The sequence below is a fragment of the Chrysoperla carnea genome, chromosome 4, assembly GCF_905475395.1.
Source record: "Chrysoperla carnea chromosome 4, inChrCarn1.1, whole genome shotgun sequence".
In the NCBI taxonomy this organism is placed as follows: domain Eukaryota; kingdom Metazoa; phylum Arthropoda; class Insecta; order Neuroptera; family Chrysopidae; genus Chrysoperla; species Chrysoperla carnea.
Genome location: NC_058340.1, coordinates 61836312 through 61859845, shown reverse-complemented (window position 1 = coordinate 61859845; position 23534 = coordinate 61836312). Strand labels below are relative to the sequence as shown.

The window sequence follows — 23534 nt, the reverse complement described above, 5'->3', positions numbered from 1 at the left end:
ACCGCTTTGTCTACACTTTACAGAGAAATAATACTAACCGATATATTGTTTTTACTATTCTTAAGGTAGTACGCGCACTAAGACAGTTTTAGATTTAGAGATGAAATTATTTTAACCTTATTTTGAACGTTGCTTATGAATTTTTTTTTATAACTTCATGAATGTAGACGATAATCAAACAAAATTTTCAATATTCGATATATAGAAAATTCCTCCAGATATCGTAAAATTGTATTAATACTTTTCGTCCTATATTGTCAAGATATAACATATATAATTCTCCATCAAAATTGAAAAAATATATTAATTTTTTAAAATTTGTGTTTACTACCTACGTCCTACCGTGCTCATACATCCCTAATTATAATTAGTCGGGCACAATGGCTTTTTTTTTCAATAATGTTAAGGTTGAAACTTTAATTTTAATAGTTTTGTTTTAATTTCCAAGGGCTAGTTTTGGAGAAATCTATGAAAACATACAATCGATCTACCGTTTTCCCATAAGACCAATGCTAAATATGCCTACTTTTGAAATTATTTATTTATTTTAATAATTGGGCAATCCCCGCTAAAATTTTCAGATTTAATTAAGACTTAGTCCAACTTCCATAAAACTAAGTCACCAAATTCAATGGGAACTACTAGTTTAATTATAAACAGTCTTGGCTATAAGGTTAGTGAAAAGTTTTCGTAAAAAGTTTTAGGTTCATTCAAATTTGTATTCTTTTTTATCGTTTTGATAAAAATGAAACACCAAAAAAAAGAACAGATTATTATTCACGTGAAAAACCTTGCAACCCAATTCTTGTAGACAGTGTCTGAACATTGAGTGCGTTTTCCATAGCCAAAAACATTGAAAATTGAATAAAAATTAAAAATTTTCGCCATAATAAATAGACAAATAAATAAACATGTCTGACACTCAAGCAGTATATGTGTGGGAAAATTAAAAAAAGACTTTACTACTACTACAACCATTTATATTATAATTAAGTAGCTTTTTGTGTGTATTTATTTCAAATGTACATATATGGGTTGACTAAATACGTATATTAAGTTGATTGGATCTCTTTGGGTCATTCAATCCAATATATTTGTCAAGGACAACTACACAAAACCAAACCACTACACTATACATTGTATTCATGTATCTCTATATATTATAAATTCGAAAGTAAGCATGTTTGTTTGTTTGTTTGTTACGCTTTCACGCTTAAACTAGCGAATGGTTTTTAATGAAACTGTACAGCAATATAGCTGATATATCAGAATAACACATGAGATATAATTTATAAAGATATATTAATAAAAAAATTTAAAAAATTTAAAAATTAATTTAATTGACATTACCATAAATTACAGATTTCTGTAAAAGTAGCCATTTGATGATATTACCATAAATTACAGATTTCTGTAAAAATAGTTAATATAAAATATTTCACGGCCATCTTCTCTGACATATCAGAGAAGATATGTTTTACTCCTACATATATTTTACCTGTGTAAATAATCCTTACCATTATTTCGGGTGTTATAGAAAAAGGATAAGAGAGAGCAATCTTTATCAATAGAGCAATCTTTACTTTTAAACCCAGCGAATCGGGTGAGTATCACTCTAGTTTTTATACAAACAGCAGTTTATTATAGGTATGGTGGCATAATATTTTATATTATTGAAGTCATCATCACACAATAACAATAACAAAAAAGTAAGTAAGTATAAGTATACCTATTTATGAGGCGCACTCTATAATTATCTATGGTTATGCTTTTAAAATTTTATCCATTTATGAATCATTAGACGTCTCTGTGTAGCTTGGTATTATAGTATATTATGTTGTGAGATGTAAGGTAAATCACTTTGAGAAAAACCGACTTCAAAAGAAAAACTTTTCCAAACTAAATTAAAATGCACTAAAAAGTAAAAAAATAACGATGATATAATGTAGTTAAAATTATTGTTATTTTTGGAGTCGGTGTCAGCCAAGCTAATGTAGGAAACTGTTCTGTCAGAGTTGTTTCCTTGGCTGACACCGACTACAAAAATAACAATAATTTTGACTACATTATATTGTCGTTATTTTTTTACTTTTTAGTGCATTTTAATTTATTTTGGAAAAGTTTTTCTTTTGAAGTCGGTTTTGTTTTTGTTAAAAGTTTTTTTTATTTTATGATTGTTAGTGAATCTGAAGTACACTAACTAATTTGTCACTAAAAAAGAATCATCGAAGTGATATTGAGTTATTCGTCCTCTTGTCGTGCATACTTAATGCAAATTTAAGACTTTTATGGTTTTCTCATGGATGCCGTTCTCAGAACTGGACCAAAGCGGGAAGCTTTAGCTTTCCAACAGATAAAGGATCACCAAAATAGGTTAACCCAGTCAAAAGTTCTGAGGTAACAAACATTAAAAAAAAAAAAATACAGTCGAATTGATAACCTCCTCCGTTTTTGTTTAAATCGGTTAAAAACTGGGAAATGGTATAATTACTTACTAATATCCAATGATTTACGTCGAGTATGATTTGTTACACAATAGACAATGATCAGCTTAAATAGAGAGTTACAGATTCCGATCTAGGGCGGAGGAGCGAACCGGGCAACCGCTCGGTGCTGCAAGTCCTTAAAATATGATTACCAGTAATCTTGATATTTGAGAAGTGGTTTGTTTTTCAATAAAAACCATTATAGTTAAACTGATTAAACAAACGCACAAAAAACTAGATTTTTGGTATCAATTTCTGTCTCTAAATTATCAGAGCGAAGATTTAAAGAACCGGAAAACTTAGATCGAATTCGAATCCCGGTATAAGATGTTACCCTTTGAAACTAATATTTTTCGATTGAAACATTTTCACCTTTAAAAAGAAAGTACCACTTGTATATGACTCCAGACAATGTTACTTTGTTACAGAGGAACTACAGAGTGGTTCAAGGTTCTTTTAACTCTAGGTACTCCATTATACCCTACTAATTAATAATTGTGATACATTAAATAAAAACCTAAGGGACAAGAAATCTTTGTACCGATTTTTCAGTTCCGATTCTCGATTGTTAATTTAAGCTATACTGCTCCCAAGACCGATATTACAATAAGGCAACTAAGGCCCTCTGATAGGGGATGTTGAAAAAAATTGTTATTAATTTTAAAATTTAATAATAATATTATAATAATAATAATGGGGGTTTAACCTCCGTTTCTCTGACATATACGCCTATAACAGAGGCCATCCACATCATTATTTGTAAATCTTTATTTATTTAATTACAAATATATTTACAATTACATTTTGATGTGGGTGGAGTCGGTTACTTCGTTCTTATCCAAGCGACGACAATGTGATCAATTCTGCACTCCCATTAATTATAAATTGTTCACACTGCCGCTGCCTGGATTCGAACCCGCAACCACATACTCCATTGTCTAAATGGACAACAACATACAAAGACAAACGCCTTAGACCGCTCGGCCATTAATGCTCTTAAAATTTAATATTTGAGTGCACTGGCTGCTTCCAATTTAAGAAGTAAATACTGTATTTAAACGAAGAATTAATGTTAATAAATAAATAATAAATGGAATAAAGTTTTATAATTCATTTCTATTTTAACTTAATAAACTTATTTGATGTCGTAAAATACTACAAAAAAAAAACGAACTATACTTGTTTTGTACAAAAAAAAAAAAAAAAAAAAAAACTTTTAACTTACACAAAAAATTAAAGTGATAAATATTTTGAAGTTCATTAATTATTTAAAAAAAAATAATTTTTTTTGTGATTAATTTGAAATTTTTTGTATGAAATTTTTATGTTAAATTCTATTAGTTAAATTTTTGCAAATGTGTCAATTAATGTGGGTGTTAATTTATTGGTATCTTCAATTACATCGTAAATTAATGTCTTCTAACTATTTTAAAATAAAAATAAAAAACTAGAATGGTTAGTTATTACCTGACTGACTGACAGACTGGCCTGTTCACTTATTGACTTACTGACATTATAAAGTACGTTAAACTGTTCTTTTATTTTTTGTTTTGCTTGTAAATTGTGTTTAATCATAAAAATTTGACACATTAATTTAAAAAAAAAATTAAAATATTATGATCATTTATAATTATTTTTGATTATAAGCCGTAAATTATAAACTTCTGTACAAACGACTTTTTTCGCAAAATTAATTCGTAGGAATGTAGGTGGTAGCCACGCTTGTATATGATTTAGAATTGCAATAAAACAATAGATATCCTGTAAGTACCGTATATATAAAATAAAGATTGACACGTGTCGTGGGACACTCGGTAGGAACTATATTTCTTTCATTCCTTGGTACATTATAAATGTAGCGCTTACTTTTTTTTATTTACAAGATATTATTCAGAAAATTTAAGGTATTAATTTTAGAAATTAAATACTTGTTTGATTCTTTAAAGAATTTAATTTTATAGCTACTTTTAGTTTTTACTATTTGAAATAATTGTAATATTAGTTTAAAAAAGACATACTTCTGATTTAGTAGTCAATCCAATATGATAGTACATTGACATAACATAAAAATTGCATTGTACTAACTTTAAATTATTCCTGTTTTCTTTAACTTCTGATAACTATTAAAATTCAATTTTTTTAAATGATAAAACATAAATTTTGACTAAAAATCTAAATTGGTAGTTTTTTTATTTTCTCATAATTCATAGCAACCTAAATCGATTGAAAAAGTTTTAGTTTCCTAGGAAACCTAGATGTTGGTTTTTGGGTGTCCCAACCAGCAAACAAATATCGTACCATAAGGAACATAGTTCCAAAATTTTTTCTTGAACGAAGAACATTCTTCTTTAATCAAGAATTTAACAGGAAGAAAAAATTATTTATTTAAAAAAGACATATCCAAGTTCTAATTTTTAATTTATAAATGCCCTTAATTAATTTATGTTTCAGAAAAATAAATTTAAGATATCAACGACTTTGGTGTATCTTTCTATCTTCAAACGAAATTTCGAAATAAAATGTAAAAAAAAAAAATATAAACTTGAAAATCCAGATGTCGAAAAAAACAACTAACCTGTTCAGCTTTAACCCAAAAAATTAAAGTATTTGGATAACGAAGTGGACCACCGACTGTACAACCACCATCCATTGATTGTTGTTCCTCAAGGATATCACTTAACAATCGACCTTCTTGAACAATCACTTGTAACGCCCTATAACACAAAAAAAAAAAATTAATTTCACTACCCTTCTTACATCTAAATGAAATCTAACACTTTTTCAAATGAATATAAATTCCATATTTCCTTCCTGTATGACGACGACATGAAGGAGGAATGAATTTACCCTTTTTGCCGAATAATAAATACTGCATAATAAAATTCATAAAAAAAAAACCTCATGATAAAAAACAACCCCTTATGGTGAAATAAAATAATAATAAGAATAATAAAGGAGTTTCAACCCTCCATTGCACAATAACACTTAGCTGTAAAATGGTACAAGAAATTTATCTTATATAATAAAATTATTTTTTTTTTTTTTGTGATATGTCATTGACAGACACGAATAATATCCCATGCAATATGCGTTGTGTTACGTAACGCATAAAAGAGTTGTAGTATTTAATTTTTTCGCTTTAGTCCAGTCGCTGGCAGGGATACTATGCGGACACTGAAAGGTGCTTTAGACGAGCGATAGATCATTGAAGTTTTTTAAGAGATTTATAGAACTACTCAAGCAAGTTCTGTACCCAATTATAGTTACAGTATCTATTCTTAAGGTAGTACAAGCGCCAAGGCAAGTTTAGCCTAGTGATTGAAATTATTTGTACTTTATTTTCAACCTTGATGATTAATTTTGTTATGACTTCATGAATTTAGACGAAAAATAAGAATAAATTTCATCGAAATTAAATCGATTCACCTTGGTTTTCGCAGTTTCGAATGCTAAATAATTAAACAAAATTTTCAATTTTCGATATTTTTACCATAACATCAATGTTAAATATGCCTACTTTTGAAGTATTTATTTATTTAAATAATCGGACAACTTCCCTAAATTTTCAAAATCGATTTAGACTTAGTCCAACTTCATATTAAAATAAAAATCAAGCGTTTTGCCAAAAACTGACCTAGCGCTCGTACATCCTTAATCTCAATTAAAATAATTTTTAGGGCTGCATAGAAAACAATGCCCAAAATGATGATATAACTGCACGATAAAAAAAAAGTCTGGATCAGTGTCGATTTTTTTTGATTCGTACTAATGGTTGTTCTTCAGGTAGGGATCTGTAGAATGACTTAGTCAAAAAATAAAGATCATATTCTAATTTTTTGACCCATAGATTCGATTTATTATATTCCGTCACGCGTCTGCTCCGCTAGTTCAACCCTACTTCTTTTCTGAAGATTGCTAAGACACTCTTGATCTGATCAAAAAAACAGTGCCTAGAAGAATTTTTTTCTAATTTGAGCCGTTTCCGTGAAATTGCGTCTCAAAATTCATACTACTTAGTATTAGCAAAGCAAAAATTCATTTTCATTTTAATTTTGGGTTTTGATATCTCGGAAACGATTCAAATTAGAAAAAACTGTTCTATGAATTTTTAACTTAGCTGACAGAGATTACATATATAAATTTTTATACCTGGCCAAAAAAGTATACCTCGAGCGTCTGGAGTATTTATTTTATTTCATCCCTCTTACAAAATTATTTATAATATTGTTTGTGATTTGAAATGAATGACAAAATTATATTATCGAAAAAAATGTAGATGAGAAAAACGCCCACCATTTATTTTAAAATATTAAATAAATTTAAATATTTATTTAAATATTAATACAAATATTAAAAACGATTTTTTTTTATAATAAAATACTTCCAATTTTTCTTTGGGTGCTATTTTCCTGTTCTAGGTAAAACAAAAATTGTTGGGACTTTATATTCTGTCTTCTATTCCGCTATTTCCGTTCTTGGTACTTAAATATTAAGAACATTTATAAAATGCCATATAATGTAAATTTTTTCGATTTATTTGTATTAAGTCATAGATAGTCTAACAAAATTTCGCAAGGACTTTATTAACAGGGTTGCATTCAAGGCCTGAGTTGCAAGTTCAGGGAATACAAAATAATTTAGCTGTTGGTAACAGTTATTTATTTTTTATTTATTTCCATTAAAACGTTAAGTTAAATCTTTCGATTTAGCTTAATTCAAGGAAGTAAGTTTCCACAGGAAGTGTTTTATTAACAATTCAAAACATTGCGCAAATTTCAGGATATTCAAAATCTGTTCTTTTTAAACACGATAAAAATATAACATAAAGATTAGAATCATCTGGCTATTAAATATTTTTGCATGCCTCCATAAATTTTATATGAGCAAAATTGAGTACATGTTTACTTTTCTTCATGTATGTTCCAAACCAGAGAATGATCCTCCCCAAGGTTAACGATTAATATCCAAGACTAAAGAGTGTTTATTCGGGTCAATTTAAAACAATTACAAAAACCTACAAAAACAGTTTGGGTATGGGTATGCGTATGGAAGTTAGCGGGCCATGCTCGAGCATCGGGTCTCGAAGCAATGGTTCAGAGCACCTAGCCAAATAAACCCTTGTACTCTATCCCCGCTACGCTTTTCAGTGGCTATTATAACCAACTGATGTACTGAAACCCAGGGTTTGCCTAGCGCTGAGTTTCCTAATTTCTTCTGGTTCGACTATGGCCGGACCAAACCATTTCCTTCGTTGCTGTATGAGCGCCGGGCAGTAACAGAGAAAGTGGATCGATGTTTCTTCTGAATTTTCTCTGCATGTGTCACACGCGGGAGATTGTCTTTTTCCAATCTGATGTTGGAACTTGTTCAGGTTATCATGCCCTGTAAGTAACTCTACGATGACTCTAATATCAGCTCTGTTTAGTTTCAAGATCTCCTCGGCTCTATTACCGAGCGAGTTTCCTTTACCCAACAGGCTTTTGGCGATTCGTCCTCCCTCGTAGCTAGTCCATGCCTTTAATTTTTTGTTTTCGGATTATCTCCTAATCTGTTAAGATCTTCTTGGCATCCTCGCAAGCTTTTCTTGAGTGGGAGCCATGGTGGTTCCCAGTTTGGCCAGCTTGTCTGCTCTCTCATTACCGTTCCCACCAGAGTGTCCGGGGATCCAGGTAATATACAAAAACAGTTTACAAACTATCCAAAAATAATTTGTTATAATAATAAAACATAACTTTAATTAGGTAAGTATTTCCATGTTAAAATATAATAATAAATTTTGATTAAAAAAAGTAATAATAATATAAACACAAAAATAATTAATTAAAATGATATTTATTTAAATGAGGTTAAATGTTAGGTAGGTTTGTTGCCATTTTAAATTAATTTATTAAAATACATAATAATTATTTAATTAAATCAACAAATTTATATTTTAATTGTGCGTAAACATTACTCAGGATACTAATGTCTTTGTACAGGATATTGCAGAAAAATGTGAGATTTTGAAAACGTTGTAAAAAAAATCTCAACAAATTAACTTTTCAGTCCCGTTGCTATCAGTGTTCCCTATATTCCTCGGAACAAAAGTCGTACGATATTTATTTACATCAAAGTCTCTCGATTATAATTGACAATTTTAATATGATATATACACCGTAAACTAAATATTGACAAATATCTTGTCTTGTACTCTTAATTAAAGAGAAGTGAAAAAATTAAATAGAATTGGCATGAATCCAAGAAGTCCGGGTTCGAGTGTATTTTTTCACTTCTCTTTAATTAAGATTACTAGGCAAGATATTTGTCAACATTTAGTTTACACTGTATGTATCATATTAAAATCGTCCATTATAATAGAGAGACTTTGATGTAAATAAATATCGTATACATGATCAAAAGTAAACAACACAAAAAAATAATAACAAAATATGAGTTTTGAATAGATAAAATCGAATAATACTTCCAAATAAACACGCATAAACAATTTTAAAAAATAAAATTGTAAGTTCTCTGCAAATGTCACATACAAACACGTATTATATCGAAGGATACAGAAATGGATGTTAAAGGATAATAAATGTCATTAAATATAGAAAAATAAAATATTCATTACAATTTTCCATTTGTCATTTTTTTCCTTTCATTCGAACAACTAAAGAAGAAGATAAAACTCATATACAAAATAAACCCCCTTATAAGAAAAACGTGAAATAATAAATTGAAATGGTCTCTAGGTATACAAGAAAAACAACAAGTACCTCTTTCTACTCCAAAACATAACTCTGAAGTCCTTAAGAATCTCATTGAGAATCCTTTTTAATAAATTTATAATGAAATGTAACCCATAATTTACCTCTTATAACGCACGTATCAACTTCAATTATAATTTTATTCATTAATTTTTTTATTACTTCCAATATAAATTATATACGCAAAAAGTTTTGAATGGTATTACCTTTTATAAAGGATAATTCTCACTAGACAATGATATTTGGAGTAATTTTTTTGATTTTATGAAGTGATAATTTAGAATTGGTTTTACCAATACATAGTATAAAACAAAGTCGCTCCCCGCTGTCTGTACCTATCATGTCCCTGTGTATGCTTAGATCTTTAAAACTATGCAACAGATTTTGACACGGTTTTTTTTTAATAGATAGAGAAATAGGGGTTCAAAAGGATGTGCTTCAAAAAATTAAAAAGTTATTTGACAAGATATACAACCAGCTTCAAAGATTGTTTTTATCAACTCTTAACCTTCGGGTGGTGTAAAGGTCGAGCGAAAAAAGGAGGGATTAATAACCGAATATATTCAAATATATCCAAATGGGGAATCAAGAAAAAGAGCGTGACGTGTACATAACAAAACTGTAACTCCTTAGCAAAGCGATATGGAGGGAGAAGGTGAAAGTGGGGAGGTTGTCCAGCAAAGCGGGTAGTTTACAACTAGTTCAGGATATATCAAAATCATCGAATTATAGATTTGTATCAAAATAACCGCATTTTAATGGTATTTCGAATTGCTATACTTTAGTTAAACGAGATATAGGTAAATAGTTCAAATAAACCAAGGATTTGGTAGGAAATTGTTTGTGTATTTAGAAAATATTTGAAAATATTTCATCCAGACCTACAAAAAAAATTCTAGACCTATATTTTTTTTCACTTCATATTTTCGAGTTTCGACAAAAAATTTACTATCAAAATTCAAGAAACCATAATCAGTTTTTAACACTCTCATAGAAAATCTGCCCAAAAAACAGCTTTCTTTTAGTGCTAATATAGAGGATTAAAAGAATTGTATCGATGGTACCACTCAATATACCGGAAATAGACCGAGAAAAATAGACTCGGAAAAACAGACGGAAAAAATGTCTTACTTGACTTATGTCTTCTAATCTCGAGGTGAGGGGGGGGGGAATAGAGCTTCAACAAAGAACATCATCGAACTCGACTTTCTGTCATCACCTTGATTTTTCCTCAAGACTTGTTTTCTTCGGCTATTTCCTTGTCTATGGTTCGTCGTCAGGAGTGTCGAGGGCAGCATTTTCTCTTCTTTATTTTTTTCTTTTTCCTTTTGGACCGAAAAACATGTCTAAAACAGTCGACAAACTCAACCCAAAAAACTCGTAATTACAACAATACTCTGAGTCTATTTTATGGTCTATTTTTTCCGGTTCTGTTTTCCGATTAGCGAACAAAACTGATTGGAAATAATAAGAATCTGCAATACAGAAAATGCTCTACCACTTCCCATATACTTTTCTAATAACCCTATAAATTCACCATTGTCAAAATAAATTGTTTTAACTCACTCTGTCATTTACGATTTCTTTTCACTATCTTTATAATCTTTAAAATAAACCCATAATATGTATAAAATTTTGCATCTCATTTATCGTGTGATAGTTTGAAAACCTATAACCTCCGGGTTACATGATAGGTAACCTCTATTAAAAATTTTAATAATTTTAGATATAACTCGTTATAGTATAGGTATGTAGACTATTAATATTATAGGCCTTTTCTCATAATTTAATAAATCCCATAAACTTATTAATATGAAAGAAAGTTAAATGCTTGTAAGAGAAGATAAACGATCAATTCTACCGGATATTTACATAAAATTACATAATATTTATTTTTTTTAAGGTGTTTTCAGTAACTTTTGTCAGAATTTTAATTTTTTTTATAAATATTTCACTATTAATATTATTATGAGAAATTTAATAGTTATTTAACAATGTTGTTCCTTAAAATTCAATATTTAGTGTACGTAGGTATCCAATAATAATACTTTCAGATAGTTAACTTAAAAACTGTCTCCGTAGCTCTACCAACAAACTCTTCAGAAAATGGAACATTTGCTACGAGAAATTTATAATGCACTAGAAGCGCTAGTAAAATAAACTAATTTTTAACTTTTAACAGGTTGGAGTATACCAAATGTCTACAATCTAACTGAAAGTATTTCTTCGAAAGGTTTTTGAAAATGATAAAAGAAAAAGTTTTTCTACTCTGGATCTATTTTTTGAAATCAATGATTTGAAATCAATACACCCCAATATATTTGCCATTTTCAAAATATCAGACTAAACACGCTGTTTTGCTGATTGTGTGATAAAATATTTTGTGTTTCATTTACCTTCTTATCAAAATAACTAAAAGAAACTTTGAGCGTACAATGCAATTAAAAATTTGCTTGACCCCACACCCTTTCTCAGCATTGTTGAAGTAGATAAAGACTACACTTACACAAATTTTTGCACTGTTGCAAACAGTTATAAAACAGGCCTAAGACCAAACTATATTTGAGCATCACATTTTATGGATTATACAAATTTTAGAAGGTGTTGTCAATGTAGGTTCTAACTTTTTTTTTTGTACGAAAATTCTTATTCAAATTCTGAATACTGTTTTAGGATAAGAATAACGGTCTTACGAAAACTAAAATTCAGTAAATTGATGGCATAACTATTGAATTAAAAAAGTTTTACAATAATTGCAAACCGTTGATTTAAAACATACGAGTGTGAAATGAAAACAACTTCGTACTTCAAACTCAAACTTCTGACATCTCGATCACGTCAGTCTTCTGTATCAATTTTTTTAGGACTTTTTGACATATTATTAAAGAACTTACCTCCAATTAATTAAAGATATTCGTGTTATAATTGACTACATACCATAACACCATAAAAATATTATTTGTATATAATATTTTTATACATTATTTATACATACAGGTACAATGTATGTAAGTTTGTATGTATGTACGTTTATACACAGCCAAATAACTTGTATGTTCAATGTCTTTGGTTACTTAGCTAAACTCATTTATAATAATTTTCTTACCATTACTTTCGTCATCTATAGCTAAAGAAGTTGTAGCTAGTACTATCCACAGTCATGAAGATAGCTCTTCTTATAATTATAAAAAAGTACAAAAATTAAGAAAATTTACATTAAAAAATAAATATTCCTAGAAACGTTCCTAAAATAATTGAAGAAACTGCGTATTAATCGATTTCACGTTCAATTATAAATAAAATATTCCGATATCAATAACATTCTAAATAACCTATTTGACCTTGAAATAAATCAGAACTTTAACCATAAATAAAATCAAAATCTTTTTCTGAGTGGAAACATTAAAAATAGAAAAATTTCTATTTTTGTCAACCTCTTTCTTACAAGATAATTGTTTGAACGGCTGGATTTACACAAATACACTAAGTTTCCTCAGCTAGGTCGGATACAATAAAATACATATGCAATTTGAACTGAAGAGAAAAATCTCACGCAAATCTATTTTATCGATGCTATATGCTTAATAATTCGACATTAGTTCAGGAAGCGTATGAATCAAGCCTTATAAAAAATTATATTGGTGGAGAATATGTTTGTAAAATTCAAAAGTATAAAATTTCTTCAAAGTCTTCAACATTTTTCGTCATGTCTAAGATCAAATTTACACACACACAAATCCAGGTCTTTGGATTAAATAGTATTAGTCTAAGAGACGGTTTAAGGTCGATGTTCATCCATCTGATGAACTAGATGAGACATTTTTTATTGAAATTTTAATGATTGATAAAAACGCCTAATATAGCTTGTCTATCGAAAAGTGTTCATGGCTATATTTAATGAAATTAATTTTAATCCATTTTTTTTCATGTTATTTCCAGGCAAGTCTATACCATCAATTTCGATTGGTTAACAGATCGGTGTAGTTGCCTAATTATTGACTTACCTGTTTATACGATATGAACAAATCTACACCGATCTGTTAACCAATCGAAATTGGTATCAGAAGAAAGTTAATTTAATTACGAAAAAAATGCTATAGGCTTGACTTAAAAAAAAACAGTTATAAAACAAAGATGGAAGTTATACAAGATGTTTTGATATTTTTAATTATTAAATCTAGGCGAATAACGAGTCATTTCTTCTTTTTGGTACATTTAATGGGTGTGGACCAGTTTCTGTACCTATCAAACCGTGTACCTTTAAGAAGCTTTAATGTTATAGAAGCAGGTGACTATGATCAACTTTTGGGCCGATATATTATTGATTTTATAAAAGAGAAATTTACAAAATCCCCCGACAAATTTTTCGGGACCGGAACCCTAAAATCGCACTTGAAACATATCTAAGAACACTCTTCATTAAATTACCTTTCAAACGATATAAAAAAAATAGAAAATCGGTTCATTCGTTGAGGCGTTACGATGCCACAGACAGACAGAAAGGCAGTTAGAGAGACGGACACATACACATAGCGGTCAAACTTATAACACCCCGTTTTTATAGCTCGGGAGTTAAAGAGGTTAAATTTAAAGGTATTATCCCTACCTGAACCCCCACATTTAGTCTAGAAAATTATGATTTCAATTTCCAACTAGTTTCAACTATAGTATATAAATATTCACATACAAATAATACATACAATATATATATATATATATATATTATATTATTAAAATCACCTTGACTGATGTGTTAGTTATATTGTATAAGTTATTGAACTTGGTCAATAGAGGGACCCCTAACTTAACCTTGAATTTTTTATTTTCATATTCTTTTTATTTTACATACATTTGCAATGTTAAACAGTAAATATGTATGTATGTATTTATGTATGTATGCATGTGTGTATAATAATAGTAAATATGTGTAAAATACATTTAAAAACTATTATGTATGTCTGATTTTAGTCATTTATTTTCACCAAAAAATATAAACTTATATACTGTATTTGAAGGTCAATGAGGAAGGGTGGGGGGTTAATAGAAATACGGTTTTATTTTCCCGAGCTTTCGTTCTTCCCTACCGACGAGCATATTGTTCACATGGGCTGTTAATTCAGTTTGTAGAGTTGAATTTTTGATGGATTGATGTTCTTTCTCTAAACGGGGATTGATATGAGCAATTTTTAAATGGTTTTTAGGCCATTTTTGGACGTTTTTAAGGCTTAACATATCTACATTTAACTAGAGACTTGTTGGCGCAATTTTACAGTCCCTTCAAATAGGGAATCGAATTAAATATTTTTGGTTTTTAACAATATTTACTAGTATGCAAGTAATGAACGTTTAAAATTCCTAATTAAACATAGAGGAAGATTATATATATAAAACTTTGTTTTGCTGAAAGGAGATGGGCACCTTTTGAATGCAATCTTTGATTGCTCATAACTTCTCCGTTTTTTAATCAATTTTAATATCACTTTCAAATTTTGCCATGGTATCAAGTCTAGTTTTACATTTTTATAAGTAATATGACCAATTAGACATTAGTATTATACCCTAATATGCCCAATTTTTATATGAATTGATGACCAAGAAAGTAACTTTTTGGAACACTTCCGTACTTTTTTCATACTTTTAAAGAGTCTACGCACTTCTATGACTGCATTTAAAAACTGTATATAAAGTGCAATTGATAATGCCAGTTTTCCAAGCCCTAATCTTTTTATAAATTTCGATTTTTGCCCCAATTTCCTAGATCAGTTTTTTGTATTTTTAAAATACGTATTTTCGACTACCAAGTAGTCATCATCAGTAATCAGTCATCTCTTTGCTAATTTGGTGGCGGACTGCAGTCTACTTGGTAGTCGAAAATACGTATTTTAAAAATTCAAAAAACTGATCTAGGAAATTGGAGCAAAAGCCGAAATTTATTTCGACATATCCTAGAGTTCTCATTTATTATCTTCGATAATTTTTATATTGCCCTTTTATGTACATAATTAAAGTGTTAATATACTACCCTCTAAAAGGAAAAAGTCTCTTATCAACAAATACGCAACGAAGGGAAAATATCACCTCAGTAATGGAACTTTGATGCTCAGTAATTTTTTACTTCTTTTATCATCAGTTATATTATAATTAGTTTTTATAATATCACTTTTTTTTAGTTAATTTTTTGGTAATGAATGCATTCATTAAGCTAAATATGTATACATTAAAAATAAATATCATTTTAATTAATTATAATTTATTATTAATCTAAATTATTTCATACCAGTTCAAAGTTTGATTTTTTTTAAAGTTTTTATTTTAAAGCAACTAGAAAGAAGAAAATAAATTTTGTATAAATAAGAATTACAGATTCAATCAGACCATTAGATTTAACTCAGAAACTACCCTCCACTGTATTTAAATTCCATGTTATTATAGCTTCCACCATAATGTTGTTCAAGTCGCTTCCTCCATAATTTTCTTTAGAATATTAACGAATATTACGAGGCTATTGCGTTTATTATCTGGCACAAAAACGACAAACTAAAGTATTTCGTCCAAAATTGTACTCTATAGGATATTTTCGGGCGCAAGAATTTCACTTATTTGGCACAAAACGGCAAACCAAGTGTATACTGTCCAAATTATTTTTGGTCGCTGAATACGGACCCGATATCGGATTGCACGGATTCTGTAACGTCTTGAAACGAAATTAACATGAATCGAAATTCCAAGCATAGTCACTAGAAACTACTGATTTGTGTAAATGTCAAATTTAGTGTTTCCAACATCTTTTTTTGGATATCAGATGGTAAGTTTTTCCAAAACTTTGTTGGACATCAGATGGTATATAAAACTAGTATAGGATTCGTCGTAAATGTAGCCTAATGTATGTGAATCGATAGTATATAGAAAGTGGTTCGAACTCAACTATTGGATGTTCACCTTAGATTTTGTACTTGAATTTTGGGCTATGGTGTTATTTGAGAAAGTTTACCATGAGCGGCATTTGGATCATTAATTTTAAAAATAAACATATGGTTATGGACGTATGGAAACGTAAATGTCGTGACATATTCACATTAAAAAAAATTACAATCAGAAAATTTACACATCCATACACACGGTAAACAAGTTTTCAATTTTATTGTAAAGAAAAAAAAACCATAAAAATATACTTTCATAAACAAATTTCATAAAAATATAATTACGTGTACATTACGATTACGCGCGTTACGATAATTTTTTTAATGTAACACATTAATAACAGCTCTTCATTTTAACACTTTCAATGCTAATCAAAAGCAGCATAAATAATTCATTAGATTGTTAAAATACGCATTAGTAATACAATTAATGATAAGCGCCATGCTATGTTTATTTACTATTCATTAATAATTAATATATTACAAATTTTAATATTTAATAAATTCATGAAAAAAAAATTATACAATTGGCTATTATTATTATTTACCACCTCTATGTACAGGATAAAAAAAACCTGGTACTTTACAATTACGGTGTAGAGATCCGCTGTCATCGACCAGCGCAGGAAATACAGGTTCTACAAAATAAGGACTTTTCGGTGTCACAGCGAAAATATCATTCAAAACTTATTTTTAATTGATTTAAAAAATACCCACCCTTGATAACTCTTGAAAACACGTCGATTTAAATATCGAAGAGGAAGTTCAAAAATGGTACCAAGAGATTTTTTGGTTTCATCCCTTCACTTCCAGCCATGAAATTTCAAATGGCACCGCATTTGAAATGAAACTTTCTATTCAACCATGATAAAAAAAAATTAAATTGATCGGTTGTTCTTAAGATTAATTAATATATTACAAATTAATAATTAATATATTACAAATATTATTAGCAAGATAGACTAAATACATTCTGTTTTCGAAGACAGAGTGTATTTTTATCTAGCAAAATAATGGTAGCCATTTTGAACATATCATAAAAGTTTGTTATTAATAATGGATTTCACACCTTCCATCTTCTGTGTAGTCTTAAGAAGCAATCGATGGATTTCATTATTTATCATGGTTAAATAGAGAATTGTATGCCCTTTCAAAGGAGGTATCACATGATTGGGGGTGACATTTGAAATTTCAAAATGCTGGAGGGTGGAGGATAAAACTTAAAACTCCCTAGGTATCATTTTTGAACTTCCCCCTCGATATATTTATCGATGTGTTTTCAGTCAAAACAATATTCACATCAGGTCACGAGTTATGAAGGGACCTTCCATCATCGGTGTAGTTTACCTTAAAAACCAATGGATCGATTTAACTTTTTTATCATGGTTGAATAGAAAATTGTACTCCCTTTGAAATGATTTTGAAATAAGCACACTGAATAACATACTGTTATTTTCACCAATTTCTAGAAGGCTTTTAAAAAAAATTTAGAATTTGAATTATTTTCTAAAAGTAATTGCCATTCAAAGTGTCAAAATTTCAGAAACCGTCCCTCGAAAAAATCTAGTCAAAAGTGTAACGCGATTTATTTACTACGACATTAATGCTAACAAAATAAAGTATATTATTTTTTCTTGTATGGGAGACTTTTTTATCTTATTTTTCTAAAAATATATTTCAAAATCCTTTCTCAGTATTTTTCCCTAGGATTTAAAATCACGATCCTGTTCAATATAAATCAAGCGAATTTTTACTGACTGAGGCAAAGGGACAAATAAATAGCCGTAATCAGTCGAGCAAAATCTTTAAAGGATATTTTCTAGCGAAATAAACAAATAAAATGGTTAATTTTACAGTTTTGATATGTATGTTGTCACCCAAAGCTCTTGTATGTCATTTCATGTCTCTTTTTTGTACATAGAGGACGTTTGGCGGTCACAATAATACACTAGTATTTGTAAATTTTTTTTTCATAATGTAAATAATAAATTAATATTTTTGCAAATATTATTAATTCGCAAAACGTTTTTATAGTCTATAACATCGATTTTTTTTGTTTTCGATAGTGCTTTGTGACTTGAATATAAATTTTTCTTTTTTTTGTTAATACTTTCTACTATATTAAAATTGTGTCCTTTTTTGCCTTTGTCTGTCCGTTTAGAGGATGTCTGAGTCTGTTTTTTATTCAATAATATAATCTTCTTGTGACTTGGGTGAAGTGTTTTTCATTCATTTATTAAAAAGTAGTCATCAATAGACATGAAAATCTTTTAGGCTTAGAAAATACAAGGAAATCTCACGGAAATTAACTCAATCGAATGAGTGGTATTTAGGCCAATTAGTATAACGAACACTCCATGTCAGTAGAAAATTAGGAATTGTATGGCTACCACTATTCCGTTCTCTTTTTCCAAATAGTGTTATCTAATTCACATTATATTACACATTATATTAAAATTTCTTTTCAATTCTAGACGAGCAGAAAAAATTGATACGAAGTCTATCGCAGTGTAAAACCAGGAGTATGACCACATAATTTTCCTTCTGGTCTCATTTTGCAAATAGTTTAGCAAAAAAATAACCGAAGGTAAATTTGTTAGCAATAGTATAGTTGTTAGCAAAAAGGTTCGTTTCCATAATGCCACAAGTCACAAGTGCACTTATTAAAAGTTGTTTTTTTACTTGTGGGTAGTACACATCTAAAAAACATGCTAGTGTATAGCGCCACTTTCTCATAAATTGGCAGTGACACTTTCAGGCTTCCGTAGTTCTGCGAAATTATCCACCTTCAACAGTTTAAAAACTTTCTGTATTATTACACCAATATGAAACAAAAGTGATTTTTGATTTTTATCTCCAAAAAATAAAACAAATATACAAAATTGTGAACACAATATGAGTTATAAGAAAACAATAAGTAGGTACCAAGCTAAGAATATAAAATATACATTATTTTATTCATATTTACATATTACATAAATTTAATTAATTATAAATATACCTTTAAAATAACGGAATGTTTATTTACATGTTAACTTTTCATGTAATGTTTCATGTAACGCTGGACAACGAAATAGCATGAAAACTCGCTGGGTTTGAGCTAGATAGTACTAGATCACATCCAAATTGAAGAAATGGATATATCTGAATGGATACGAACCAAACATCAAAATATGCAGAAATATTGCTGCGTTCGGTGTAAGGTCAACTGTTTTGGCTATCAATTTGCAGATGCGACAAACTTCTCAGAGTTGATACAAAGCTATGGAAATAAGCATTACTAGACAATCACGGCTGTAAAATTTGTGAACTAAAAGTTACTATCAAATGAAATCATCGTAAGAAAAAAGGATAAATTTAAAAATAAGAAAATACCATCTGGCATCTTTCTATCTTTCGGAAAAATCCTTTTGAAACATAACTACCCTATTAAGTGCCCTAATATTTCCAAGTTTGTTCTTAAATTATAAGAGATGAAGGGTTTACGAATCTGGTTGAATGTGCATAGTTCCATACTATCTCAATTGGATAATATTCAAAGCGGGAAAAGAGCTTTGATGTTTTGAGGCCATACGCCACACAGAAAGCCCACAGCTTCTTCGTCGAGATCTCTCGCAGAATAGATGGATGCAAGGTTTCGGACTAAAAGATTCTGACTCACTGCAGATTTCTGCAGATGCAAATAACATATATGGAGGTTTCGTCATCCTCCATACAGGCTCTACAAGTGGAGTCATTAGCGATCCCCCTATTGTGAAGGTGATAGTTCAATCGACAGTGTCCTGTCAAGAGTCCCACCACAATTATCAACTGTGCTCTAGTAAGTTTCAGGCGAGCACTGTCGAATAACCTAGCTGTGTAATAAAATTGTATAAATAAAATAAAAAAGTACTTATTTCACGTTTGCATTTGTTTTTTTTACAGATTTCGTAAGGAATTTAGTTCTTAACGGGTGTCCCATGCCGCACTCTTTTTTATTATTTTTTGTATTTAATCAAATATGATTGGTGGTACTATGCTGTTTGGTGTGTTTATTCGAAAAAATTATTTAGTACCTACTGTTTCATCTACAAAAGCGTTTTTTTTAAATGTATTTTTTTGTGTAAATAGGATCGTAGCGATAAAATGTTAACGTGTAAATATGAACGAAGCGATAAAACACACAAGCTGCTAACATAAGAGAATATATTTATATTTCGTGTAGAATATATAATAATATAATATATAATGTTATTATATAATTTATTACTTGTGCAAAGTTTACGCGATATATGATATTATATAGTCTACATATTATATTAATACTACTAAGTTTATAAACGTAAGAAAAAAAAGTTCGATTACCTTTATACAACAAATAATAATTTTAATATGTAATACACTTTATTTTTTTTATTTTATACACAGTTTTATAATATTATCGATTTTTTATAATTGATTTTTAATAATATTTTATTAATAATTTACAGTGTGTAACGATAAGGTAAATAAAAATTTTTTTTTGTTAGCTAGTGGGGTGAACATAACAGTTGTTAAAAAAACTAAAAAACACGCTTTTGTAACAAGCTGAACTACTAAAAGGTAGCAAATAATGTCTTGAAATTCAAAATACCCTTTTATCGAAAAAAAGCATGGGGTGTTAAATTACAATTATTGTAAATATTTTATAGAGTTATATTGGAAATAAACTCATTTTAAAATATCTTAAAAATAATTCCACGCTTTTGTACGATAAAATGATTTTTTGAATTTAAAGAAATTATTTTCTACCTTTTAGTTGAGCTTGTTAGAAAGCGTGTTTTTTAGTTTTTAAGACTATAATTTATTTATAAAAATTTCAGTATAAATATGGTGGGAACGCAAATAAATGTATATATTTTTAGATATAGAAATCGTTAAATCGGTTAATTAATAAGTATGCCAAAATTTGAGTTAATCCGACGTTTTGTAGGGGGTAAAAATCATGTTCAAAGTTTCCATTACATACTAACATACTAACATACGTATGAAGCTAATAAAAGCATGTTAATAACAGAAAACTTCAAAATTTTCTCAAATGAGGATGTCTTTATGTTAAAAAGTTTTTATTGAATTTTTGTTGCATGAAGCTTCATTTCTGATGACAAATTGCGATTCAAAAATACTCTACTTAAAAATACAGTGAAAAAAAGTAGAAAGGCTGAGAAATTTAAGTGAAAAACGATAAAAAATTTAAAGAACAAAAATACTTTTAACAAAATGAAAGAAGTTGAAAATTTTTAGTGACTATGAATAAAATTTGAGAACCTCAGTATTAGCAAGTTCCTTTAATTTAATTTATGATCGAAGTGGGCAAAAGTACAGATTTAATTGTTCAAAGTTCATCTCTATTAGGGATAGTTAAAAAATTATATACATAGTAAAATACCAGTCTTCAGTTCCTAATTGTCGCAGGATTTAGGAAAAAATGGACCGGAAAAAATAGACCCAAAAAAAATTTCCGTAATTGTGTCCCATTTTTGAGAGCAAGGACTAAAAATTTCAGAACTCAGCCAACTCTTCTATAGTCGACAAACTCGATCTAACCAACTCGTAATTATAACAATATTCTGGGTAAAATATATTTGCATAAATCGTTTTCCATCGACTTTTTTCTATACTCCTACAAATATTGTGACTAATTAAACCATCTTTGTATCCTTGGGTGCCAGTCCACAATCAAATCCACAGATAGAGAAAGAGAAGAGAAGAAAAACATATAGCATCTCTCTATCTATCAGCTTTTAAAAGTACCACATCAAAGAACTTGATTGTTCGATAATATTATGAATGTTGAAAACATTTGAACATACTTCAACCATACATTGATATTAAAATATACGGTTCATTGAACTATTTTCGTATTTTTTTGAAAGGGTAGTTCTTTCAGTCAGTATTGTTTCTATTCATTACTCAGTGCAATTAAAATTGTATTATTAATTCAAATTTAAATGTTATTAGTTCTTTATATTTTTTTATATATTTTCTTTTCATTTTTTAGAAGAGTCGGCTTTCTCATTTATTAAAATTGCATGACTTGAGTTGTGTGAGTGTGTGTGTGTGTGTATTTGATAGCTGCTGCGATGACTGACTTGGTTCACCCTTATAAAATATAATTTTTGGTAGTTAAAATAATTGATTCGTAGAAATTCACATTCGTTTAAATGTTTAATTCGGTTTCATGAAAAAAAAAAAAAAAATTTGAATAAATTGCATTAATCAAAAATGTTATATGACTCACTTTCGTAAATGAGTTAGTTTTATTAAGTTCAATAAACCATTTTGTAAAATTTGTTCGTTTTTTCTAGATAAATTATATGTTTTTACAATTATTAGACAATAGAAAGTTAAAGAAACTTTGACATATTTATACAGTTTCGATTATCTGTCTAGACTACTTGGATTGCGTTTATAATTTTCTAACTACGTCTAATATTATAAATACGAAAGGGTGTCGATCTTTAAGTAATTTTTTTACCATTTTTACAAACCGCTGAACCAATTTTGATAAAATTTTACGGCAGATATCCTACCTATTTTGAATACTAAGAAAAATTATCTCATTACTGCAATTAAATATCTCGAATGTTATCTCTAAATGTGTGAATTTCTGTAACTTATTTTTCAAATACTATTTGGGGAAATAAGACTTTTGAGTCAGAAAGTTTAGTTTTTAAATTAACGAGTCAGCGCGCTTATAAGAACGTTATAACCAATTGAACTGGATAGCCAAGTGCTGGAAAATCTTGAAAATAGAAACACAAACAATTGACTTGAATTGTTAATTGTTAAAATACCATGTATAGACAGTATTGATTACTCTATCATATTACACATATGCATTATAAATGTCACACATACACAACTAATAATCCCATATTAACACATACTATAAAATTTGCATCTAATGTGTGCCCTCGAGAGTAAACAGTGATGCTTACAAAAAAATGTTTCAAACAAAAGTTGTTTATTTTTTTAACATTTTTTACATTTAAACTTTTGTTCTATTTCTAACGGTTTACAAGACGGGATCTACGGACCCAAGACCCAATTGACCTATGTTGCTCATTTACGAACTCGACCTCCCTTTTACTTCCTGAGCCCGCTGTAAAAATTTCAGCTTGATATCTTTTTTCGATTTTGAGCTGTCGTATTGATAGACGGACGGACGGTCGGACGGACAACCGAAAATGGACTAATTAGATTATTCTATGAACACCTATACCAAAATTTTTTTCGTAGCATCAATATTTATAAGCGTTACAAGCTTGGGACAAAAATATAATTGTAAATATGGATGGAGGTTAAACCCGATTATTATTATCATTTATCGTTGACTTAAGAAAATAATTAATACTATA

General features: G+C 29.0%; 1 protein-coding gene across 1 annotated transcript in view; it reads right to left on the bottom strand.

Annotated features, from left to right (window-relative positions):
• The window catches only part of LOC123298835 (tRNA dimethylallyltransferase), a 320886-nt gene that overhangs the window by 157445 nt on the left and 139907 nt on the right, over positions 1-23534 (bottom strand). The window contains exon 4 of the mRNA XM_044880930.1: positions 5062-5200. Within this exon, the coding sequence (XP_044736865.1) occupies positions 5062-5200 (139 nt within the window). The remainder of the gene's footprint in view (positions 1-5061; positions 5201-23534) is intronic.